Here is a 27,040-nt window from a genome sequence, read left to right as displayed (position 1 = left end):
ACAGGCTCCACCTACTGGTGAATAACCCCCTTGTTAGGCTCACCCCTCTCCGAGTGGGTGGAGTCAATCTTTCGTGGTCCAATGCCTAAGCCAATACCTTCTCACTTGCTGTAATCAATAAAGATGTGGCCTTTTCTTGCCCATTAACCTTATACACTGTGTCCATGTGTCTTTATTCCTCAAAGCGGGGATCGGGTCCTCGAACCATAACTAACTATGTCAGCTCCAGGCAAAAGGGTCTTGTGGTGAGCACAAGGGGGCTTGCTTTTGTTTCGAAAAGCAAAAAAGTTATTGTTGAAGAATGGGTTTTACATTAATTTTCACAGCAGTAAACAAATCTAAGTTTAGCTGGGGAATGAATAGTTGGGCTTTTGACAAGGGCAAACATGCATCTGAGGAACCCCGGGGGACATCTTGGGGATACTTGAGTGGGAAAACAGCTGACAGGCAAGGGGTCTTTCTCCCAAACTGCTCTTCCAATCAAAATTGCAGGCTCTTGATGCTGCTTTTCATTTTAAACAATTTTGGCTTTGTTACAAGGATTTGTGTATAGCATGCAGTTTAGCCCCTCAATGACTCCTGTTGTTGTTGTTGTTTAGTCATGTCTGACTTTTCGTGACCCCATGGACAAGAGCACGCCAGGCACTCCTGTCTTCCACTGCCTCCCACAGCTTGGTCAAACTCATGCTGGTAGCTTCGAGAACACTGTCCAACCATCTCGTCCTCTGTCGTCCCCTTCTCCTTGTGCCTTCCATCTTTCCCAACATCAGGGTCTTTTCCAGGGAGTCTTCTCTTCTCATGAGGTGGCCAAAGTATTGGAGCCTCAGCTTCAGGATCTGTCCTTCCAGTGAGCACTCAGGGCTGATTTCCTTAAGAATGGATAGGTTTGATCTTCTTGCAGTCCATGGGACTCTCAAGAGTCTCTTCTAGCACCATAATTCAAAAGCATCAATGCTTCGGCGATCAGCCTTCTTTATGGTCCAGCTCTCACTTCCATACATCACTACTGGGAAAACCATAGTTTTAACTATACGGACCTTTGTCGGCAAGGTGATGTCTCTGCTATGATATTAGTACATAATATTATAACAGTCTAAGGCAGCCTTCCCTAACCTGGTGCTCTCTGGATGCTTTGGACTACAACTCCCATCATCCTAGGCTAGCATGGCTAATGGGCAAGGGTAATGAGATCTGTATTCCAAAACATCTGGATGGGAGCCAGGTTGGGAAGAGATTAATCTATGGCAGTATTTCCCAAACTTGGGTCTCCAGCTGTTTTTGGACTACAATTCCCATTATCCCTGACCACTGGTCCTGCTAGCTAGGGATGATGAGAGTTGTAGTCCAAAAACAGCTGGAGACCCAAGTTTGGGAAACCCTGATCTATGGTATTTAAAGCCTAGCAACAAAGATTACTGACATACGCTTGCAGTTGCATGTTGGAATGATCAGCCCAGCAACGTGACCATTTAAACAAATATAAAATCATCTTTTATCACTTCCCATTGGGACAGAACTAATTGCAATGCCATCATTAGACTTAAGAACATATTTGTGCAGTCATGGTTCAAGCTACAGGAATTAAATCCTCTGAATGGGTAAAACGATTGAAGGGTCACTGGAGAGTATGATTGTCCCAGTACAGAACTTTTGTGTAATTATCCTTTCTGTGTTATATTTTTAGGTTGTCCTGGTCAGTGGACATCTGGACAGCTGGGATGTAGGGCAAGGAGCCATGGATGACGGTGGTGGAGCATTTATATCATGGGAAGCATTATCGCTCATTAAAGATCTTGGTAAATATTTACCTTTTAAAAAATTATCTAACGAGTAAAGAATGACAACGCTGCTTAAACTTTTTAAAATAAGCGATAGCAAGTGGATTTCCCTGAATCCCTGGCCATTTGCAACACAATTATTTCTCAGAGTTTCCCCTCCTAATAGTAGCAACATTGTGGCAAGCCTTTCATATTTTTTCAGATCTGTGATCTTACAGAAACTGAAGTCTCTTTGTGTCTTGAAAGCCAAAATAAGGAAACAGCTGTATTGACCGTAGTGTTGCTGTATTCATGAAAACACTATATGAGCCATATCGTATACACCTGAGATCTCTTTTATCTGCATCCATTAAGCGGTCCATGGTGATGTCCATCAGGATGCTCTACCCTGCTTTTATAGAATAAATCTATTTGTTTGTTATGTGCCACAGTTATATTCCTTGAAGGAACTCAGGGCCAAGTGCAGATGGTTGGCCCGTTTTATCATTACTGTGTGAGGTAGAATCGACTGAGAGAGTGCGCACTTTGTCCAAGACCACCCAACAAGATCTATGGTTAAGCAGGGATGTCAATCCAGATTTCCTCAATGCCAGCCCAACATTCTGTCCACTACAACATACTGGCTTCCATGCTTAGCATCAATAGCATTCAAAGTTCAAAATAATCCTTATAAAGGCCCTATAAGGCAGATCTGTTTGACCCCTGTTTTACAGGGGCTGGAAAAAAATGGCTTGCCTTTGGCTTGCAACTCCCACTCTTATTCCCTAGGATTAAATAGAGTGAGGGGGTGTTTTGTATGTAAATTAAAGCATCCATCCCATGCTTCCAGGTTTTTGTGGCCTCCCCAACTCACCCAACCCCAGTTGAAAGTGGCTGATCTTGACAAGTACAGTGGTACCTCAGGTTAAGTACTTAATTTGTTCCAGAGGTCCGTACTTGAAACTGTTCTTAACCCGAGGTACCACTTTAGCTAATGGGGCCTCCTGCTGCCGCTGCGCTGCCAGAGCACGATTTCTGTTCTCATCCTGAAGCAAAGTTCTTAACCTGAAGCACTATTTCTGGGTTAGCGGAGTCTGTAACCTGAAGCGTATGTAACCTGAAGCGTATGTAACCTGAGGTGCCACTGTACCAACCATTGAGTGAGTTCACCTGCTTGGCCCTCTCCCCAGCACTAAACGAAAGAGGCCCCCAGATGAAACAATCACTTGCACATTGCCCCTGAAAAGAGGAATTGCATCACCCAAAAGAGAGTACAGAAAAGGAACACCGATTTGCATAAAATTAGCATGTGCTAATTCAGATACATAAATTCCAAATTTAGACATAGTTGTTATAATTTAAATATATACAGGACATCTCACCATAGTGGGAAAGAGTGTAACCGAGAGACTTGTGTGCCTCTTCAGATTGCTGTCCAAGTGGTAACCTTTCATAGTTCTTTATGCTGGACTTGGCCTAGACAGCCCTTCTCTGACAGCCTTCCAAACTGAGGCTCTTGAGCATCTTCTAATCCTGCATGGGGTGCCTGCCAAGTCAGAAGTGTCATTTGATGTGGTGCATGGTAGCACACGAGGTTCCGCCTCGTCACTTATTCGGTCCCCCAAAGTATCGAGTAGCCTAGAAGTCTCTTGGGCATCTTGTGGGGACATGTACAGAGTCAAAGCATTGCTTTGAACCATGTGAGCTGCCTTTGCTGGCAAAACAGGCTTCCTATGAAAAATGGGAAGGTGCTTTCGAGACCTCTGTGATATCACAGAGACCTCTGAGTCATCCTCTCATTTACTTCTGGTAAGAAAATCTGTGGCAAAATCGATTCAGTTAAAGGCAGCCCCGCTTTCAGGCTCCCCTCCCCTTTCCGTCCCATCCCATCCCATCCCATTAGTTATCCCCTCTCTCAGTGCTGAGAAGAAAGCAGAGTCTTCTGCTCACTTGCTAGAGCTTCTGCAATATCCACTCTTCTGCCTGGGTGGCTGGACCCTTCCTTGCCTATATGCATGAAGGCAATGAGTGATGATCATCCCTCACCCCCTTGAACAGCTCAGTTGAGGATACATCCCCCTAAGGATGAAGAGACTGACCGTTCCTGAAGTGAAATATTGTTTGAAAATAACCCTACAGAAGATGCTACGCTACAATGAGTTAAGCACCATATGGAATCTTAGGGACTCAGCTGTTTATTCAGCTTCAGTCTCAAGGGAAACGTATTCGCAGTTCAGTCTCGTCTATTGCTTATTTTTTCCATACCATAAAAGGACTCCATAACAATTTAACTGAACGAATTTGTGAAGTTACTCATCTCGTTTTTAAGAAGCTCAGCCACAAGTCTCTTCCTTCCTCCTGATTTTGGTCACATCACAGCTTCTTTATATAGTAAGTCGTGCTCATCAGGATCACTTTGCATAATGTCATACATTCCATAAGCCAAATATATATACAGTGTAGGGGGCACTCTATTGTCCCTTACCCAGGAAACTTAAGAAGCTGACTTATCCCAGGTCACACTGTTTCTCCATCCATTGGGGGGGGGCTCTTCTTGAGGGTAGTTGTGTATTCGGGGATTACAGAGTTCTACAAGATAAATAGTTAGATTTTGAAAGCTAAAGTTAATGAACACACAAACTAAATCCTCTTTGCTGAGGTATGAATACAATGCCTAATCTGAATATGTACTGGAGCATTAAATGTCAATACTAATGAATCGATGGAGGACGGCATGTGAATTCAATGAATATCCCAAAAGGAGACAATTGAACTTGACAATCAAAAGAATTGCTGGAGAAATGCAGTCAAATTTGTTAATGATTTCCAATTCTGCACCCATTGACTCTCATTGTATCCCAAATGCTGAAAAGTGTTCCAGCCTTAGATATATGTCCCAGAAGATTGAACTGCTCTTCTAATTTTCACTAGTTGCAATATTGGTGATATCTGCTAAAGCAGATGAAGAGTGGGCGTATTTAAAAAAAACACACATGTCTTAGTTCATACTAAAAATGAATACCTTTTAACAGCTTTAAATTAACAAAACCTCCCTTGAATTATATGCCATATTTTTTACATGCATATTATATTATTTAACATACTGCATTTTGCTGGCTATTTTGACTAACATATTCATTTTTACACATGCATGCATTTTTGCCAACATTGCTTGGTTGGAGGACTGCATTGGAAAATTCAGATGCATGCAAATTTCAAAAGATGGATTTCAGTTCTCTATTTTTGGGGAGGTTGGGGGGAGTGTGACTTCAGTAAATTTGTCTTTAAGCGTGAACTGAAGCGAATTTCTTCCCGGCCCTTGTGGCAACTACATTATAGCTTTCTTGCTATTTTAAAAGTTTCCCAGATAGTGCTAACTATTTAGACTTGAAAACTCCTAATGACAGGACATGATTGTTTCTAGGTCAGGCTCTGCTGTACAGCAAACTATCTATTGCTCTCACTGTTTCGTCTCTCTTTTTTTTCTTTTTCTTTTGCCTTCCCGCTGTGTTCGCCCTATTCTTGTTCCTAAATCTATTTGCTTTGACGACTACTTGTAAGTGATTCAAGGCAGGCACCTATACTTAACACCATTTCTCCTCTCTTCCAATTATGCACCAGCCTAGTCAGCTGCTATTGCATTCCTCTTTTCTGTAGCCTGTTTTCCCCCCTGTGGACCATAGGGACCACCCTGTGCTTTCTGGTATATAATCCAGAAATTAACCAATAGGCAGAAGACGAACCACTACTTTATTCTAGCCAACAGCTGCCTCAGCTATAATTGCTAGAAAAATCTTCAGTGCTTTACTGATTATTTACATTGTGAGATCAGAAAGCACCCCAAGTCTGCTTTTTGGAACACTGTTCCCTGAATTTGATTGCGGCAGAATTTGAGCATGTTACATCTTAAAACCAAATATCTACTGGCATTCGGAGTACATTCCCTTCTGCCACCGCTATTATTTTTTGCCTAAATTCTTAAATGAATGAGGTTTTATGTTAATTATTTGCAGAGGAGGAGTGGCCAGGGAGAGGGAGGGGAGACAAATCTTATGGAATAGGGAATGAAGATGTGTTATGTCTTTCAGTATACACTATGTAGTCCTCTGATGTTATGGTAAAATCCCTGCTTCTGGTTCTGCCAGATGGGTTTTAAAACAGTACACATCTCATTTAATTCAATTTACTTCTTAATTGATAGTGTTGTGAGTTGATGGGTGCAAGACTCCCTAAATTCTGGATCAAGCTAGTGTTAGAATTTAATTAAGGCTTGTGTGTTAAAAGGGACACGGGTGGCGCTGTGGGTAAAACCACAGTGCCTAGGACTTGCCGATCGTATGGTCGGCAGTTCGAATCCCCGCGGCTGGGTGAGCTCCCGTCGTTCAGTCCCAGCTCCTGCACACCTAGCAGTTCGAAAGCACGCTTAAATTGCAAGTAGTTAAATAGGTACCGCTTTATAGCGGGACAACAAAGGTAAACGGCGTTCCGTGTGCTGCGCTGGTGCAGGCTCGCCAGAGCAGCGATGTCACACTGGCCATGTGACCCGGAAGCGTCTGCGGACGGCGCCGGCTCCCAGCCTCTAGAGTGAGATGAGCGCACAACCCTAGAGTCTGTCAAGACTGGCCCGTACGGGCAGGGGTACCTTTACCTTTACCTTGTGTGTTAAAACTGGTTGCTAGAGCCATGTGTGTATTTGAGCCTGTGTGTGGCACTTCTAGCCCTCTGGAATTATGTGTCAAAAGCTAATTAAGCCAAGCTGGTGCTTCTTGTGATGGGTCCAAAGCTAATTAAGACAGGACTAGCCTCTTTCATAAGCCGATAGCCTGGGAGTAATGAGTGATTAGGACAACAAAGAATCAAGGGCAAATGCAAAAGAGTGGGCTCCCTCCCTCAACTGAGAGTTACTTTGAAAGACAATGCCAGTTGTTAGGTTAGGGTTTAGGATTACAGTTAGGCATTATGCAGCAGAAACAGTAAGCAGTGGGCTGGAGAGAAAATGAGAGCAATTTTTGAGAACAATGGTTGGGGTTTGCTTAAGTCCGAGGCTGCTGTGGCTATGGGAAAAGTCAGAACCTCTTGAGATGTTAACGCTGTGAACCATTCCACCATAGGCTCAGGCTGTATAGATGTGTAAATAAACCATATATCATAAAGACACCACAGTCTCCGCTGTGCCTCATTCCAAAGGAAACATGAACCCAGGGTCAGCGCCTGGAATCTCGCCCTGCTCAGACTGGGGTGGCATGTATTTCCACAGAAATGACAAAACATACAACAGAAACCTTATTGTTGCCGCCTTAGAAATAAAACTAAAAGCAAACCATTAACAAGATTCAAGAATCCCTTTGAGATGTAAGACTAAGAGACTATATCAAGATGATAACAGCAAACAGCAACAAATCAGAGTGACATTGCTCTAAGTTGCAGTGTGTCATTAAATTTATTTGTTTGTTTGTTTGTTTGTTTGTTGTTGTTGTTAATTGCTCAACAATTGTAGTATTTTTGGTAAGCTCACTAGCTAATCTGTACCGTATGTTGAACGCTTGTAGTACAGAAAAGGCCTCCAGGAACTATTCAAGAATTGCAAGATGCCAGCAAACAAAGGAAAGGAAGAAATGGAATTTATAGGCAATGGACACCATTATCAAACACGAAATAGCCAGCTCATTTTAGCGTTAATGAAAATGACTTGTTTATCACCACCCCACCCCAGAGCATGCATGTGAAAGGTTATATAAGAATGATTCCCAGCAAATAGGCCAGATGTGTTTGGGACTGATAATTGCTCAGTCCTCAGAGACTGAACAGTTTTGCTTTTCCTTGGATATGAAAGTGAGACGGAAAATATACAAGACACTAGTCTCCCTTCTGGGTTCAAGTCACTATAGGGGTTTCCCCTCCCTTTGCCCTCATTCCAAACACATTCCTTATGCTGCCTGAGTCCAGGCATAAGTTCCTTTGACCACCGTCTTTTTGAGTTGTTGGTAGACCATCATGGGGGTGGGCAGAAGAAAGCACCCTTTGAGTTTGGGTTGCAATGTCTGTGGCTGAAAAGCTCTTAATTACTGAGATCATGAGGTCCCTCGCCGCTTATTCTGGGAGGAGGACAATGCCAGCTAACTACAGGGCCAGTCTTCTGAAGGCCAGAGCAAATGCCCTGGCATGAGGAATCAGTCTTGGGGGGTCCTGCAGATCCTCCCTGCTTCTTGTGTTGGAGAGCTGTGTGTTTAATTCATTGAGGTTGTTTGGGAAACTAGACATCTTTCAGAGCTCAAGTTGGCCACTGGCACTGTGGCTTCCTCACCCAAAAGGTCACCTGTGTGGTGAGCGAGTCCTTTTGGAAATAGCCAAGGCAGTGCTGAATGCCTCCTGTGCAAAAGTCAGCAGCCTAGGGGTTTTCTTTTATTTCTTATTCAAACTACATTCCTTGTGCTGCCGGCAGCCAGGTGGGTGTTCCTTTTCCTTTACCACCCTTGCTTTGGGAACAGGTCAGAAGAAACCATGCTTTGAATCTGGGCTGTGCTTCCAATTCCTTAATTACAGAGATGGGATATTTACTTCCAAGGGTGGCTGTGAAAGAGATTAATAGCTACTGGACAGATAGTATATTTAAAGACCCATTTCTTGGTGACTAGGTCAATGGAGACTATCCAAACATATCGTAGTGCATCCTTAGTATTAGTATATACAGAATAGTTATAGGGTGAGTATGACTTTAGGACTTCAGGACGCGGGTGGCGCTGTGGGTTAAACCACAGAGCCTAGGACTTGCCAATCAGAGGGTCGGCGGTTCGAATCCCCACAACGGGGTGAGCTCCTGTTGCCTGCTCCTGCCAACCTAGCAGTTTGAAAGCACGTCAAAGTGCAAGTAGATAATTAGGTACCGCTCCGGCGGGAAGGTAAACGGCGTTTCTGTGCGCTGCTCTGGTTCTCCAGAAGCGGCTTAGTCATAGAATCATAGAATCATAGAATCATAGAGTTGGAAGAGACCACAAGGGCCATCAAGTCCAACCCCCTGCCAAGCAGGAAACACCATCAGAGCACTCCTGACATATGGTTGTCAAGCCTCTGCTTAAAGACCTCCAAAGACGGAGACTCCACCACACTCCTTGGCAGCCAATTCCACTGTCGAACAGCTCTTACTGTCAGGAAGTTCTTCCTAATGTTTAGGTGGAATCTTCTTTCTTGTAGTTTGGATCCATTGCTCCGTGTCCGCTTCTCTGGTTCAGCAGAAAACAACCTTTCTCCCTTCTCTATGTGACATCCTTTTATATATTTGAACATGGCTATCATATCACCCCTTAACCTCCTCTTCTCCAGGCTAAACATGCTCAGCTCCCTTAGCCGTTCCTCATAAGGCATCGTTTCCAGGCCTTTGACCATTTTGGTTGCCCTCCTCTGGACACGTTCCAGTTTGTCAGTGTCCTTCTTGAACTGTGGTGCCCAGAACTGGACACAGTACTCCAGGTGAGGTCTGACCAGAGCAGAATACAGTGGCACTATTACTTCCCTTGATCTAGATGCTATACTCCTTGATCTAGATGCTATACTCATGCTGGCTACATGACCCAGAAGCTGTATGCTGGCTCCCTCGGCCTATAAAGCGAGATGAGCGCCACAACCCAAGAGTCGGCCATGACTGGACCCCTTTACCTTTTATGACTTTTGTTAAGGATGCAGTTTATCATTAATTTGGGCCTCTAGAATTTCTTTTGCTTCTCTTCAGATGTCAATGTTTTGTACTCTACTGTTTTGATTCAGCTAGTGGCAGACTGGAGACACTTTTTTTTTTTTGCATTAGAGGAGGGCCCTACTGGGCTAGGCCAAAGGCCCATCAAGTCCAGGAACCTGTTATCACAGTGGCAACCATGTGCCTATGGGAAGCCCGCAAGCTGGATCTGGGCACAGCAACACTCTCCTCACCTCTGATTGCCAGCAATTGGTATTCAGAGACACACTGCTTCTGACCGAGATCCCTGAGTTCCCCAGTCATAATTTGGATGGGAACAAAATTTCTTAAATGTTAGGCTTGGGACTATATGGTTTGTGTCTTTTGTGGCCACAAGTTATAGGAAAGGTGCTAAGAGGCAAGATGGCTGAGATGATGGATTCCTGATTGGGAGGGAAGCACAGGGCATTAGAGATAGGGATATTGGACTGTGGATCAGATCAGGGGAACCTTCCACAGACCTATTTTGAACCACAACTCCCACCAGCCCAAGCAATCTGGTGGGCTGATGGGAAGTGTGATCCGAAACATCTGGAAGGTCCCAGGTTGGGGAATGTTGCTCTACTCACAATTGCAGCCTCCTATTTCTGCTTTTGGTTTAAAGGTGGGTGAAGCATAAGGAAAGCATGTCAGTAACTCTCAGCTAGTTTTGTTCCAGATCCCATTTGGAGTTATTTCCATGAAAATGTAGTCTCTTGCAGTTCTTGGGAAATGGTTACATTGGCATTAATGCTTCCAGTGGACAAAGATCAGAGATAACAGTTTTCCCCTTGAAAACAGAGAACCCAGATGCACCCAAACAGGCCATGGAATATGCTCTTTTTGCTGTTTCCATAGTAACTGAAATGAAAGATGGCTCCTGTGACCGAGAAGTGTCTGTTCAGACTGTTGTCCCATTTTTTCCTCATCCAACTGGTATATATCCACAAACCTGTCAAAGCAGTCATGCAATCAAACATGAAGAACTTTAGTAACTAGTTCCCTGTAGGGTATAAAGAAGTAATGTCTATATGGTGGTATCCAGTTTTTCAATTGGAACTATAAAAGGATTGTAAAAGGAAGACCCCGTAAACAATTTCAGAGCTAATTCTGCTAGCGAACCTCATTTGTAAATGAAGACTTTGTCAAATTAAATTGAAAGCAGGTAGTAACTATGAAGTGCTCTCTGTACTCTAATAATTTGGAACTTTAGGATAGTGTAACTATCTAGTTTCCTTTTAAAACAAGTTCAAAGAGAGAGAAACCCTTCCCGTTAAGTGACGTCGAGTCAGAAAATTGAAAGTCACCTGTTATACCAAATGAGCCCCGAACAAGTTGTAACCTACTGAGCAAAACTCCATTCACAATTCCACCACACCTCTTGCAGTCACAAAGAGATCAATTGCATCTTGCAGTTGTAGGCATATAGAATAGATAAGAACAGGAGATTACATTGAAAGCATTTGTATATCACCCTGATAAATCTACACATGTCTATTTTGCCATGTGTATATGCTGTGGGAATCTAATGCATGGCCAAACAGATTTCACTGCATGGAAAGTACATGCAGATTTTCTATAGGATGTGATATCCATGCCAGAAAATGTTGCACATACAGGAGCCCTAAGAAGGTCCCAAGACTTTGGCCAGTTATATGGCTTGGGCTCACATCTTGGGATCTTGGCTATTAGGGGAACAGGATGCACAGATGACTTATTTTCCTGTTTTGGTGCTTCCATGCAGCCACTTCATTGGAAAGATAGTCAAGACCTCCATTTTGGATGTTATGAAGGACAGGAAATAGGAAGTATGAATCACGTCTGCTTCCTATTGTCTCTCCTCTTGAAGCTCAAAAACATATGCATTTGTAGCCACTGCACACGCTTTCATCATATTAGTTGGGAGATATCTCACAGTGAAATTGGGCCTAGATTTACCACCATCAAAATAAAGATTATCAGTTATGGCTTGGTGCTGTTGAATTTCAAGTTCTTCATAAAGCTGTGCACCACCAGAATGCATGGGCCTATTGAGAATGAGTCCTTACAGCAATTTTATATGGGATTATTATATCTGAATGGAATGGGATGAAAATTGTTAAGATTTTGAAACGCAGAAAAAAATGTAGAAGAACGAAGACTCAAATCTAGCACGCTGGGAGGCCAGTTTGATAAAATCATATAATTTGACATATGAATAATTGGCATTAATAAATATATTACTTGGATAAAATTGGTATTTTAGCCAATTAATGAGGCTGATAGTGGAACGGTATTGGAAAATCAATAAAAACATATTGAGAGAGAGAGAGAGAGAGAGAGAGAGAGAGAGAGAGAGAGAGTCCTCTGCCTTCTCTTTGCAGTCGGTTTATTGTAAATTGATATTATATCGTTAGAATGTGCCATGCATCCTGGGGACAGACAAGTCCCATGTCATTGAGATGGGGAGAAAATGACAAGGGTTATAAACCCAGTATTCAATCTCTTTACTTCACTTGGAAAAACACAGAAGCAAAATGTCAATGGCATGGCTTGGTTGAGTTCAAAGGCCAAAACAAATTTTATGATTCTCTGTCAATGAGATTGAGGGGACATGACGTCTTTCTGGTCTGGAACACTCTCCTTTTGCATCTATGGACTCTAAATAACCCAGGGCTGGGAATGAGCAGGAAAGCAATCAATCTGTTTCTATAAAGAAAGGAATTATATAGAACAGCAGTGGCCAACTCCTAGGGGTGGGCATAATGCACAGTGTCAGAAGCTCCAGAGAAGGGACCATTACTTAGTGGTAAAGCATATGCCTTGCATGTAGAAGGTCCCTGGCTCAAAGCCAGACCTCTCTAGTCTTTTTTTTTTTTTTTAAACAGATTAGGTGGCACCCGATTGGAAAGACTTCTGCTTGAGATCTTGAGGAACTTCTGTCAGTTGTAAGATGAAGCCAAACTCTGCCCACAGTGATGTTGTTCCCTTTTTCTTCCACAATAGTCTCCTGGGGCCATCACCAGTTTGAGATCCTCTGGAAGGTCTCATCTTCCTAGTGGGCTTACCTGGCAGTGGGTTGCATTCCTCAGAGCAAGAAGGAGCTTCTGGCTGCCATTTTAAGCTCCTGCACAATGTATCGTCCCTCTAGGGCATTGTGGGAAATCAAAATGGCATCTAGACCTAGCCACTCACACAATGCGGAGCCCAGGGCAGGCATTAGTGGTGAACTCTGCTAGGATTGCAGCAGCTGTCCAAGGATGCCGGCCCTGCATTCTCCCCCGTGGCAGGGAAAAAAATCTTGTCTGAATGCTGCCTGTGAGACACCACTGCTATAGAAGGATGATGGCAGTGGACAGATAAGAATAATTACTGCTGAAAAGGGCTAAAGCCTGGTACATAAGATTTGCATGGTTTTTTTAGCTGATTCTCTCCCCACCCACCCACACTTGTGGTAGCACTCTCATAATGTCAGATGTGACTTTCTGGCCTTTGCACCACATTAAAACTTTCTACAAGCACAGCAGGGAGCAACCTCAGCACACACCGAAGAGGGGGAAATGGCTGACAATAGCACAGTAGTCATGTGTCTTAGCCTTGAGGTGGTTGCACTAGAGGTTTTGTGTGTGTGTTTTAGCTGACTTGGAAACCAAGCAAGCAACGTTCAGGAAACTGACATAAGTTTGCTTTGTTTGCAATCTAAACCTTAGGTTAGTTTTCCTGGAAAAGAGGCACATCCTGGAAAAGAGCCGGGATGTGATGCTATCACAGAAAGGATGTTGTCTAGATAGTGGAGGAGGTTACGCTTAGGGTGTTTAGCATTGGGAGTTCAGCAAATCATATGATTAGTATTTGCACTCATACATTTTGACAGGCCATCATTGAGTTTCATCACACCTTAGGTCGGAATGGAAGCGTCAGTAACTTGGGGTGCATGTCTTAAAGATGAGGTGAGCATTATGATCACTGAGTTCTTCTCCACTTCAGGTTTTGTTGTGGGGTATAGAAGGTCTTGAATGCCACACCGCTTCTTTTGTGTGTGCTTTTTCTGGAGTCATTGGAGCTTTTTCTCACCAGAGTTTGGTGTACCAGCCCAGATTCTGTAATGTGAATAGTTTCTGTTTCTCCTCAGTTCACTACTGTAGGGATATCGCGAAGTGGGCAGTGGGGTCCGGAGGGAGCACACTCCCCACCAGCAGGCAGTCACAGTCTGCCTGCACGCATGACCCTGGGGTGCAGGGCACCCCCCCCAGACAAGCCACAGCTGTCTGTACATCGTTCCCTCTGTCTGACCTTTTGCGGTCTCAGCAGTCTGCGGTGTCCTGTCTGTAACCTTTGTCCCTGAGACCTTTTGTCTCCTTCGTCATACACTGTGCAAGGGGGAAATGACGCTGTGGAAACAGGTGCCAAAATAACGTTGTACCACCCCAAGATCTCGGGACGGAAGATGTGTAAAGGTCACAGGCCAAAATGTATTTTCCTGGCTTGCATATTTGTCTCAATAAAAGGAGGCTCCACAGGCCTAGCGAGCAGCTCGCTTCAGCTCACCTGTGCGCAGCTCACTGATGATCACCCCCAGTCTTGTGCCTTCATTTCACACTACTTGTCCACTAACTCAGTCATGGTGGATCATGAAAAGTACTGGATGACATCAGAATACTGCATCTTCAATCAGAATTGAACATGTGTTGATGTCACTGAGAGCAATGTAAATAAATCAGCAAACTTTTTTCTTGAGAAGTGCTGCAACATTTCTGAAAAGGAGAAAACTGTGAATAATTTTAGTCTGGCTCCAATGCTATTTTAGATCATATTTTTTTTTAAAAAAAATGCATTACCAGCTCTGCAGATCCTACAACCTTAGGTGAAAATTCAGTGACCTGGTTGCTCATCAGTATGCCGCTGGTGTGAATCTGACCCTTTCAAAAGTACCTATGCAACCTTCACTTTTTGACATCCTTCTCTAAAGAGAGTTCTCCCTAGAACATTATCATTTTGACATTTGTTCCTTCTTTTCTCCACTTCATAGCTCAGCTATTACCTCAGCTCAGATTACTCACAGATGCACTTCTAATCCTTGTCCAGCCTTATGTCTGTTACTGTATATTTCATCTTTAATTGGCCTATTACTTCACTAAAGGGAGGATGTCCAACACTGAACTTTTTTGTGCTTGTTGCCTCTTAGCGCACCTCCTTTCCCCTTTATCTGTTATGTTCTCTGTCGGATTTATCTTTGAAATTGTAACCGGAATCACCTGAGCCCTCGGCCTTTTGAGATCTCTCCATCTTCTCAGTGCCCTTTCCCCTCCACATAATGCTTATCAAACAGAATTTCTTCTTCATCCCTAATAGTAATTTTTTTTCTTTCTGTGGGTTCCTGCTCCTGAAAATCAAAGTACATCTCATGCCATACCACCTTTATTGTGGCCTCCACTGACAAGCCAGTTCAAGACTCCATGTCCTGACAAAAAAAGCCCTGCCAGAACCTACTGATGACTTGGGAGCCCTGTTGTTGTTGTTGCTGCTCCTACTCCTAGTTATGAGCTCCTACCTGTTCATTTGTCCTTCCTCTTTCTCTGGGACAAATCCCAACCATTAGACAGAGAGGGCTGCTGAGCCGCTCTTGTGCTTCCTCATTCATTTACTCTCTACCTCATTGTGGGATGGCAGTAGGGACAGACAGATCAGTCTATTTCAAGCCAGCTTCACATGTGTTAGGAGGTCCCAGATTCAATTTCTGGCATCTCCAGGTAGTGATAGGCATGTCCCTAGTCTGAAATTACGCCAGTCAATGTTGACAGTACTGAACTAGACGGACCAATGGTCTGACTCAGGGCTTGTCTAGAAAGCCTAGAAAGCACAGGGCTGAGCAGTTTTCTGTTTGCCCTGCCACTTTCCTCAGGAAAACCCGCTCTTTAGTGCAGAATTGGAGCAAATGTCAATCAGAGGAAAACTTCAGGTTTTCCTGGGGGAAAGCAGCAGAGCAAGCTGAAGTTTGGGTGAGCCCTCAGTGTAAGAAAATTCCCTGTTTATTCATCATCATCATAAATTTTATTTATACCCTGCCCTCCCTGGCAAAAACCAGGCTCAGAGCAGCTAACATCAAATATATGACACATTACCATAAAATCAAGCAATCAGTTAAAATACATCTTAAAATCAAATTAGAATCAAAGTGAAACCCAATCAGATGGCAATCCTCAAAGTAGGAATGAGGACCTTAAATGCTCATAAGTATTCCATTTTGTTTCTGCATCAATCAGCACATCTTTTAAAACAGCATGCGATGATTCACATTTTTTATGTATCTATTTTTTCACAAAGCGTACACTATTGTATGCAATTTTCCCTAAAAATTTGATTCTTTTTACCCATTTTAGCCCAAAATGAACATTTTAAAAAATGCCTTTAACCTAGAATACACATTTTACACACCTGTGTTATATTTATGAACCAAAAACTGAATTACAAAATTCAGAAAATGTGAAAAGTGAGGAATAACTGCATTCTGATTAGCATGTTTGTCTAGGAAGTTCAGGCTAATGTGGACCAAATGAAATCCTTAGACAATTGGAACACTTCCTATACTGCTGCAGTGCAGCAGATCTTCTTTTTTCTCCCTGACAGTGGATAGTCTGCCTAGCCATGCCACACCTTCCAATTTCCCAGCCTCTACTCCCACAGTCCACCTCCTTACCATCCGTGTTTCTAGGGAGAGAGTGTGGGAAACAGGCAGCCAATCCTAGTGAGTAGTAGAAGCTGCCACCCACTTATCATGTGGGAGGAGTCAGTGCACAGTGGGAGTGGACAGCTAAGACCCTCCCTCTAACCTGGAGTTGGCACTAAGCTGCTGTTAAGACACTAGTTTTTATTTCAGCTCATTGGTCTTATACCAAGTCAACCCATTGGTCTATCTAGCTCACTATTGTCTACACCAATGTCTGCCAACTTGGTGCTCAGTTGTCCTGGCTAGGGCTGATGGGATTTGTAGTCTGAACTATTGTAAGGGGCACCAAATCTACACTAACCAACCGCAGTGCCCCAGGCTTTCAGCCAGAGGTCTTTTTTTTTTAACCTAGAGATGCCAGAGATTGTATCTTCTGCATGCAAAGTAAGTCCCACTGAGCTACAGCCCTTCAAAATTCATTGTTTTATAACTGGGTAGGCAATCTACATGACATAGATCGCACAGGCTCAGATATTGCTGTTTACTGGCTCATCCATAGACTGGTTGTTTTGGAGAAGAAGATAATTTTATGAAGAGAGAAACTTAATGGGGCCAGTAAAGCCCTAAACGGCCTCAGTCCTGTATAGCTGAAGGAGTGTCTCCACCCCCATCGTTCTATTGAGATCCAGCACCGAGGGCCTTCTGGCGGTTCCCTCATTGCGAGAAGTGAGGTTACAGGGAACCAGACAGAGGGCCTTCTCGGTAGTGGCACCCGCCCTGTGGAACGCCCTCCCTTCAGATGTGAAGGAAATAAGCAGCTATCTTCTCTTTAAAAGACATCTGAAGGCAGCCCTGTTTAGGGAAGTTTTTAATATTTAATGCTGTATTGTTTTTAACACTTGATTGGGAGCTGCCAATGGCTGGGGAAACTCAGCCATATGGGCAGGGTATAAATAATAAATTATTATTATTATTATTATTATTATTATTATTATTATTATTATTATTATTATTATCATACAGGAGCAGACCCTTGGCATTGCATTGCCTGTGCTTCACTTAATGCACGTTTAAATAGATCACAAAAAAATGATTAAATGCTGTCATGGTTCTGAATCCAATAGATGGTTCTGAGCACTCTGATGTGGTTATTGTTTTGAAATCGTTTCACACATTGGATCTAAGCCCCACCCCCACCCCCTATTTCAAGGATTTAGCTTTCTAGTACATGAAACAAGATGAGGATAGAGGTAGGTCCTTTCACCCTTCTAGTAAAATTCTTCTTGGGACTCCATTGAACTTGATGGATCTGGGCTGGGGAATCTGTGGCCCTTTGCATGCTGTTGGCTTGAAACTTTCATCAGCTCCAGATAACAGGCCCAATGGTCAGCAACATCTGGAGGCCACGGGTTTCCCTCTCTTGCCCTAGACCAGGGGTCTGCAACCTTTAAGACAAAAAGAGCCACTTCGACCCATTTCCGAAGGAAAAAAAAACTGGGAGCCGCAAAACCGGGAAGGTGACGTTGGGACGGTGCGTGACTAACACACGCACCACCCCCATGCAACGTCACAGCCAGTACAGCGCCCGCCACAGTGGGGAGTGTCGGGGCGCACAATGCACCTCCTCCCCTCGCTAGTATCTGCCCCGGAGCTGCAGCAAAGGTGTAAAAGAGCCACATGCGGCTCCGGAGCCGCGGGTTGCAGACCCCTGCCCTAGACTGTAGAAAACAATGGAGTAAAATGCTGTAAGGAAATTGTTGCTCAATTGATTTGAATGGAGTGATTCCTCACTAGGTCAAATTACACAATGAATTGAAACAGCATTGTATTACTTTTTTAAAAAATGCAGACCATGGTGGGAAAGCAAATTCAGTACCTTGTTTTATTTATAGAAAACGGCGCTGAGCCATGCTTGGGATTGTATCTTAGTCATGCATTTGACACATGAATCTACGGCTGCTGTAATGAAATATGCAGCTAAATCTGTAGCCATTGTGCATGTTTTCTGTATCCAAGTTATAGATAGTCTGTTGTATTGTCATCGGGTGCTTTTTAAAAGGTGTTGAGTAAGTTTCCACTCAGACTGTTAAATACCGGTGGCATTCAGGGAATCTCTTATGCCTCGTGAAATCAGATCTTCCCCCTTCCCTTCCCCTGGAATGGAAAAGCTGGGAGGCGCTGCCAAAAATGAATAAGCAACCATAATGAAACATGTCATACACATCCTGCCTGTATTATATTTCAGCTCTGCAAAAAGAAAGTAATATATTATTTAAAAATCTAAAGTAATTCACTTTGCTAAACCTCTCAATCCAATATCAATGCAACAGTTACTTTCATGACATATGTAACTTGCACCTCCATTTAAAATCCCAACCAGCTAAAGAGGAAAGTCATGTGGATTTTGAAAGACCTTGTTCAATACACTGCTAGCTTATTATAGCTTACAGATTTAAAGCTACAACTATTCGGGCAGGAGTTTGGTTTTTATTTTTACTTTCCTTTTTGCATGAAAAGTGGGTTCATAAGGAGTGCTGGTGTTTCTCCTCTCAAGTACCCAATGAAAGAGTCAAATTGCCGTGCCCAAATTTATCAATGGGTGCCGCTGGCTACAGAGTGCCTGCTGAAGCCAGAAGGTTTCTAATAGATTGCAATTCATTTTAAGACTCCACCTTCACAACCAGAAGGCGGAATGCCCTACTCTTCTTAAAGTGCCACTTTTGCAAGCAAAGAAAGCTACATGCCATAGTGATTCTCTGGTACAGCAGGTAGACGAACATCATGCTTGCAGAATTGGCTATGTTTACCACTAGAACACCAAGGTTCGCTAACTGAAGCCTGGTTCAAGTCATGGCTATGGGGGTGGAGCCGGATGTGAGGCATGGTTTGGGGGCACAGCCAGATACCTCTTGCATATTCTAAAGCAAATCTGCACCTGAGTTACTGCAGACCAGGCATTCCAACACAAAACTCTTTAAGTGACCAGTCCAAGGCAACTGATCAATTTTCCTATATTGAGGCACAGAACAGTGGAGCTTGAGAACTAAGAAATTAGCAGAGCAAGCAGTCTAGAGACATCCCTGAGAATGCCTTTTCCTCACAAACATGACATGAGCACCACAGCGTCCTTTGCGCTAGGGTTCCTCAGCAACTGACATTCGGAAGCACACACCCTCTGATCCGGGAGATAACATCTAGCCACTGTGATGGGAAGCTATTGATGGCCTTCTTCTCCATAAATATGTCTAACTCCCTTCTAAAGACACCCAAGTTGGGAGCCACCAACATATCTTATGGTAGCAAATTCCTTTGGTTAATGCATGGTGTAATAAGTACTTTCAGAACAGACAACAGCATTCAGCTTCCTTGATGACTCTGATTCTAGTAGTATGAGAAAGGAATAAAAACGTCTTTCTTCACACCATGCATCATTTCCTACATCTCTATCATGTGCCCCCTTACTCCCCACTTTGTAGTGCATTATGCAGCGCATCATTTGGTGCCAGATGCCGAAGAAGGTGGAAAATCATTTTCCAGCCCTGTCATATATATTTTTTGCACCCATTTATATATACACACATACATATTATACAATCTAATCCCTCCCTGGCATTTAGTGCCTATTATCAGTAATCTCCCTAGTTCTTCTGAAACATGCTGCCCCCATTTGCTGAGCCAAACTTGCATTATTTTGCATCTGAAATGTTACCAGCATCCGGTGCATCTTATGACCAGTAACCCAAAAAGCACAGAATTTTAGGCTTCTCTGCAGACTTTTAAAAGATCACACAAAAACTAAACACCTGACCCGAGGCTGACCAGAAACCACATGTGATGGCTTTAATGTGACTACTGTTTTTATTATCTTAATATGACATCATTGGCCATCTGGCTGGTTTGAAAGGGAAAGGAAGCTCTAATCCTGTGCTGTAATAGTAACTAAGAAGCGCACGAGTAAATCTCTTGGATATTTTTTTTACGTTTTGCTCTTGAAACTAACAGACCCGTTTTGCTTGTAGTCACAAAATGCTATTTTTGTAGCTCTGTGCCTTCCAGTTTATTTTGCTACATTACACACACTTTGTAATATTTTGCATGATTTTGGTTCAGTTTATCCACTTATTTTTGGTTTGCACCTTTGATGCACAACACACACAAAGTAGCCTTCACTAACCAGGTACCTTCCAGATGTTTTGAACTACAGTTCCCATCAGCCCCAGCAAGCATGGCCGATGGTCAAGGATGATGGGAAATGTAGTCCATAGCACCTAGAGGACACCGGGTTGGCACAGACTGAAATAAAGCAACCAGTGATTATGGACTGCTAGGCTATACTGTACTCACTTACCTGGAAGTAATACCCATTGAACTCTTTAACTTAAATTGCACAGAAGATGTAGGAGATGGCTTAAATAAAGAAAATGCCTATATGTACATAGTTTTCAAATGGACTTTCCTAGTTAATGTTAATGGTCCTAACAGTGCATTGGTTCCAACCACAGTTTACCATTATGTGGGTGAACTTCAGGATAATGGACCTGGGAGTGCAGGTCCAAACAAACAAACATAGGAAACAGCCTCATAACATATGAGATGGTCCATCTAGCTCAATATTGTCTGCACTGACTGGCAGCAGTTCTCCAGGGCTCCAAGCAGGGTTCTCTCCCAGTCCTACCTGGAGATACCAGTGATAGAATCATAGAATCATAGAAACCTGGACCTTCTGCATGCCAATCAAAACTGCCCAACCTTGGTTCTGTAGATGCTCTACTCTTGAGCTACAGCCCTTCTCTGTGCACTATCGAAAAGGAAAGAGAAAAGGGTGGTAACTGAAAGACATGTGGCAGTGTTGGGTCGCAGATATGAAGATGCTGACCTGTGGTGATGTGGACATAGGAACGTAGAGCATTGGAAACATCTAGGAAGCTGGGACGCTGCCTTACACCAAGTCCATCTAGGACTGACTGAGAATGGCTCTCCCAGCCCTGCCTAGAGATGAACCAGGGACTTCCTGCATACAGAACATGTGCTGCAGCCCTTGCCCTGTGGAGAAGAGAGTGTGTGTGCTACAGGGTGCAAAGACATCGGACAAACAGACAGAGAGGTTCAGAGAGACCTGTGGAGGTACAGACAGAGGAAAGCGGGATGCAGAAGGGAAAAGGTGGTTAACAGGAAATGCATTTGAAAGAAAACATTTACAATAATGACCAAAGTGCTTCTCTTCTCCTCCTCACATACTCTTGCAGCCCTCTTGTGGTAATAAAAATGCAAAAGTGGCCCTCATCTCAGATGTGATGTGAGTGGTCCACTCCTAGTTTAGGGTTATCCCATAAATGCTTAGAAGAAGAAGCTAATTCAAATTCAAATAGAGCTCTTTTTTAAAAAAAATTGCTCACTTAATTCCCCCTCTTTTTCTTTTTAAAAATAACTTAGGGCTCCGTCCCAAGAGAACTCTGCGTCTACTGCTTTGGACTGGAGAAGAACAAGGCGGAATAGGAGCTGAACAATACTACAAGATGCATAAAGTAAGCAGTCTGGTCGAGCAATATGTATTTCATGACAGTAGCCATTCCTTTTGCAGTTTGATTTATTTAATTTCTTACTTCAAATGTATGGGATGAAGGGAAGCAATGAAGCTATGAAATGGTTTTGGCCTAGAGACTAAGCCCAGTTTTTATGAGGGAAAATTAGGATCCCCATTAGGATGTAGGAAACAAACAAGGCATATTATCCAGATAAGTATCAGAAACAAACGCCATCATCCGAGAAGCTAGGGCAAAGAGAGGGTTAGATAAAACGTTTGCACTAAGCATAATTTAGATTCCAAACCATTGTTTCGTTTCAGACATATAGGCAAACCATGATTTGAGAAGTTCTTTTCCTTGCCTCCCCTGAGAATCCCTCCAGCAGCCTCCAAGGGTGGAGCAACACCCCAAACCATAGTTTGGCCTTGCTGAATGGGGACTGATGGGGGCAGTGGCCCAGAAATACCCAGAGGGCACCAGTTGGGGGTGGCTGCCCTACATATTGCGAAGCTGCTAACTTGATTTTCCACAAAGCAAAATTTAAAGCGAATTTAGAGTTTCCTCCACAAGATGAAACTTCAGAGGAATTTTGAAGAAAGCTAAAGCCCTTTCAGTTGAAGTAACATTTCCCAGGGAGGTTTTTTCACATTCTTGTGTGTGATAGACCCAACAGTCACCCTTCTTTGCATCACTTGCAGTCACACCAACCTGTTTGTTCTTGATTTTAATTACAGGAGTGTACATCTTCTCTTCTCATGAGGTGGCCAAAGTATTGGAGCCTCAGCTTCAGGATCTGTCCTGAGTGCTCACTAGAAGGACAGATCCTGAAGCTGAGGCTTCAATACTTTGGCCACCTCATGAGAAGAGAAGACTCCCTGGTAAAGACCCTGATGTTGGGAAAGATGGAGGGCACAAGGAGAAGGGGACGGCAGAGGACGAGATGGTTGGACAGTGTTCTCAAAGCTACCAGCATGAGTTTGACCAAACTGTGGGAGGCAGTGGAAGACAGGAGTGCCTGGCGTGCTCTGGTCCATGGGGTCACGAAGAGTCGGACACGACTAAATGACTAAACAACAACAACACATTTTTATCAGCACTGCAGTAGATTGGAGGGGGGAGGTTAACCCTTTACTTTCCCACTCTGATCTTGATTAAAATCTCCACAGATTGAGGTCAAGCTTGGGGTAGGAGGAAGCTCCCATTAGCATCGTGGGATCTTTTGTCCTTAGCTGAACTGCAACACTAGGGGAGGGGGGGTGTTCATTGAGAGTGCAGTGGGGGAGGAAAGGGTTAAACCACCCCTCACTGTGCACTGCATTCCTGATATTAAAAAATAAATAAATCCCCCCTCTCTGGCTGCCTGCAATTAAATAAAGTAAAACCAGTGATGTGGCTGCAAGTCATACAGGTATAGTCAAATGTAGTTAGGCCCTTAGGACAGTGTTTCCCAACCACTGTTCCGCGGCACACTAGTGTGCCGCGAGATGTTGCCTGGTGTGCCGCGGGAAAAATTAAAAAATTGAAAGATTTTTTTTTTTATAAAGTCAAATTTTCGATTGGGGCGCCGTCACTAGATGACCCCTGGGGTTCCCTCCCTCCCTCCCGCTCTGCGCCTCCCTCCTCCTCCTCCTCCTCCGGGGAGGCCCTTCCTGGCTCTCGGCCAAGGCTTGGCGGCTGCCACTCACTCACTCGCTCGCCCACCCGTCCCTCCATCCCTGCACCTGGCCTCTCCCCCTCCGTCCCCGGCGCGGGGGCTGCCGGGATCCGTAGTCCCCTCGCCCTTGGGCTCCGCACCCGCGCGGGGTGCGCGAACTACGTTTCCCAGCGTGGCCTGGCGGGCCGGGCGTTTTGTTTGAAGCGCTCTTCTCCCGGCCATGGAATGAGCGCAGCGGCGGCGGCCGGGCGGGCAGGGGCTCTTCCGCGCAGACCCCGCACAGCCTGCCTGCGCCCCCCGGAGATCGGGCGGCAGGATGGAGCCCGGGGATCCCCGCGGAGGCGGAGCGGCGGAGGCGGAGGCTGCCCCCCAGGTAGGGCTGCGTCGGGGTTTTTTTATTTTTGCAATGCTGCATCCGCGCCGGAGGGGACGCATCGGACCGCGGGGAGACCCCTTGGCGGGCGTGCAAGGCAATGCATGCGTGCAGGCGTTGCATGGAATGCAGTGCAATGCAATGGCAACGCGGCGCCCTGCATGCATGCATGCAACTTCCACCGGCGCTCCGGACTTGGCAGGTGAGGGGGGTCCCCAGTGGGCGGCAGAGAGAGCCGGGAGGGCGAAGGGGAGCCGGGGGGGAGCAGCGCTGCTCCCCGAGCCGAGCCCGGGGGGAAACTTCGGCGTCGTTGCGCCGGGTGTTGGAAGCGGAGGCTGGCGGGGGCCCCTCACCTGCAAAACCTGGTCGCCTCTCATATATTTCGTGCATTGCATTCATTGCCCGCTTTCTCCTCCAAGGAGCTCCCGGGGGCGCGCGTGGTTCTCCCCGTGTTATCCTCGCAACAACAGCCCTGCGAGGTGGGTCAGGCGAGTGGCCCAAGGGAGCACCCAGGGATTGTCCTGGCCAGGTGGGGTGATTTGAACCCTGCTCTCTGCCCGGTCTTTGTCCTCATTTAGCCCCCACATGTGCATGACTGTGCATGACTGAGGTTTTCCCCCCTCGTCTTGGCTATGGTGTGAGTCTGTGCTGTTAATTAATGGGGTTCTGCCTTCGGAGAAGATGAGCCAGCCCTCAAGGAGGTGATTATGTAATTTGCTAGCAATTCATGTCCCTCCCGGCGTGACACTGCACGCTGACGTCACGGGGCTGTAATGGTGGTGTGCCTCGAGATTTTTTTCATGAAACAAGTGTGCCTTTGCCCAAAAAAGGTTGGGAAACACTGCCTTAGGATCATGATTTGTGAGGCTTTCCTACAAACTGCAGCAGAGTGCCTGCAGTTCTTTCAGTTTAGGTTGCTGCCTCTGATATCTTTGTGCCTTGCAAGCTGGGGGTGACAATGTTTTCCTTTCATGGCTTACTACATGCCGAGTTGCGCATATGCTCTGCATTTGTCCCGCCTTGCAAAATCATTTTAAAAATATATTCCGCCATGACTAGATCTTATGGATATCATCAGTGGTTTTCAGAAATAATTGACTGTTTGCGATTTGGGCTGGAAGAAAAGAGGAGCAAAAGAGGTTATGCTATGTGCCTCGTTTATTTTAACGGTGTACTTTATGACAAGAAGTTGGACTCAGATCAAGAAGGATGCTTCTACGACAGCTTCAGAATGTGATTTTTTTTGTCAGTGTTAGCCATATAGAATGAAACATGTTCAGAAAATCGCCGACATTTTTTGTGGCGCCTTATAAATTTTTAAACAATCCTTTTAAAATTAAAAATTAGGCTGAATGTAACATGCAACAGCATTTCCATGTTTTTTGTGGGATTTGTTTGCAATTGTCTCTTCAAAGGATGGTATGAAATGAGGGATAACTTGATAACATTGTCTCTGAGCCAATGTGATCATTGTATAAACATGTCATTGCTAACCTAGTTATGACTTCTTATAATTACTTCCTCAAAAATTAAGAAGTAAACTTTATGTAGAAGCCACCAGTTGCAAACTATACAGGTATATGTGTATGCATATATATGTTCATATACATGTCTGTGTTTATACACACACACGAGAGAGAGAGAGAGAGAGAGAGAGAGAGAGAGAGAGAGAGAGAGAGACGGGCATACACATGGATGGTGGAGTTGCTAGGTTCATCAATGGAGGAAGTGTGGCTGAGCCATGAGACCCCAGCAACCCCCCTGAATACTTTGACTATGGGGGAGAGAACTTACTTGAACCCCCATGGTGGTTAGAAGTCTAGTAATGGGTCTACATGTGTACACCAACCCATAGCAGTGATTCACTAGCAACTTTCTCTTATGTGGTCCTGCTGAAATAAATATAACTGTGTTCACCTAGAGCAGAACTGAACACTGCAAAGAAATTACCGAATTTTTTGCTCCATAAAACGCACCTAGTTTTTAGAAGGGGAATGCAAGGAAAAAAATATTCTTTAAAGGGAGCGCTGAGCCGAGCCTGTATGCATCCCAGGCTCTGCTCAGTGCTCCCTTTCACGAGCCGCGTGGAGCATGTATGCGGCGCATGCAGGCTTTTCCCCGAGGAGGGAGAAGGGCTCCGCGCGGCTCTTTAAAGGGAGCCCGGCTCTTGGGGGCTTTTCCGGGAGGTGGGGGAAGGGACTGAGAGGCAAAGCCAGAAGCTAGAACAGCAAGAGGGAGCACTGCGCAGCGATCCCTCTCGCTGTTCTGGCTTCTGGGATAGCCGCACAGCCTGCATTCGCTCCATAAGACGCACACACATTTCCCCTTACTTTTTAGCAGGGGAAAAGTGTGTCTTATAGAGCGAAAAATACGGTATTTGTATACAAGATTTTCTTCCCTTCCCTTCCCTTCACCATAATGTCCTAGAGTAGCAATACTCTATACAATTATGAAAACATAAAATCGATACAATTATAAGACAGGTAAAACCATTCCAAATGGAACCTGTTGTGTTTTTTACATGTGGAATCCATTTTTATTAGAGAGATGTGTGAAGAAATGGCAAGGAGGAGATTAAACCTTTTCTGTGCAACTCCCCTCCCTGTGGCATTCTAAATTTAAGTTCATGAGTTAAATGAGTTTATTGGGGGAGGGGGGAGAACCGTGGGGAAAGTGGTAGGTCTGTGAAGGCGAAATATACACACACAACTTCAAACTGCCCCCTCTCGAAGCAGCTTTTTTCTAACAAGAAGATGACAGAGTTTTGTCACATCCATGCATGTATAATGCTTATTCTACCCTGGGTTTTCTCCCTCAGTATCACTTTCCGATATAGACTCATGCTCCCTTGTTTTGTGCTGCTGCTAATCTTATTTATTGAAAATCTTGACAGGGAAATGTTATAAATAATTCCATTTAATATTCTAAGCATGAAAGATTTATCTAAATAATGGGGGGGGGGGGATAGAAAAGAGACCCTGAGCATTACTGAATTATACCCAACTATTGTATACCATCTAGATGGGGGAAATTGCTTTTTGTGAGGATGGGAAGAAATCAGCAAGATAAAATGTGCTTTTGAAGGCTTGCTCCCACCCATCCCTTTTCTATGCAACCTGTTCTGCCTGCTGTAATTGTATGTTTGGTATGTATCTATCGACAGGGAAGTCTAATTAGCATGAGGTGGCAAATATAAACTGATTAACACTGTAAATAATGCCTTTTTTGCACAAAAAACATCTTAACCTTTCGCAGAGTTGCCGCACACATTTGGAAGAAATGGATTGTGAAAATATGAACATCTCTTGTCGATAGTAATTATTCACAGACAAATATGATCCATCATTCAAACTTTCCATCTTTTAAGTTTTAAAGGT

At 44.3% G+C, this 27,040-nt stretch overlaps 1 protein-coding gene across 5 annotated transcripts in view; it reads left to right on the top strand.

Moving 5' to 3' along the window:
- The window catches only part of CPQ (carboxypeptidase Q), a 160,818-nt gene that overhangs the window by 89,010 nt on the left and 44,768 nt on the right, over window positions 1-27,040 (top strand). For all 5 annotated transcript variants that reach the window (XM_077932831.1, XM_077932833.1, XM_077932834.1 and 2 more), the window contains 2 exons: window positions 1,685-1,796; window positions 21,545-21,636. In XM_077932831.1, coding sequence (XP_077788957.1) covers window positions 1,685-1,796; window positions 21,545-21,636 — 204 coding nt within the window. The remainder of the gene's footprint in view (window positions 1-1,684; window positions 1,797-21,544; window positions 21,637-27,040) is intronic.

This window comes from Podarcis muralis, chromosome 8 (assembly GCF_964188315.1).
Source record: "Podarcis muralis chromosome 8, rPodMur119.hap1.1, whole genome shotgun sequence".
Lineage (NCBI taxonomy): Eukaryota > Metazoa > Chordata > Lepidosauria > Squamata > Lacertidae > Podarcis > Podarcis muralis.
The sequence above is the reverse complement of the archived record's forward strand: the minus strand, read 5'-3'. Positions and strand labels throughout refer to the sequence as shown.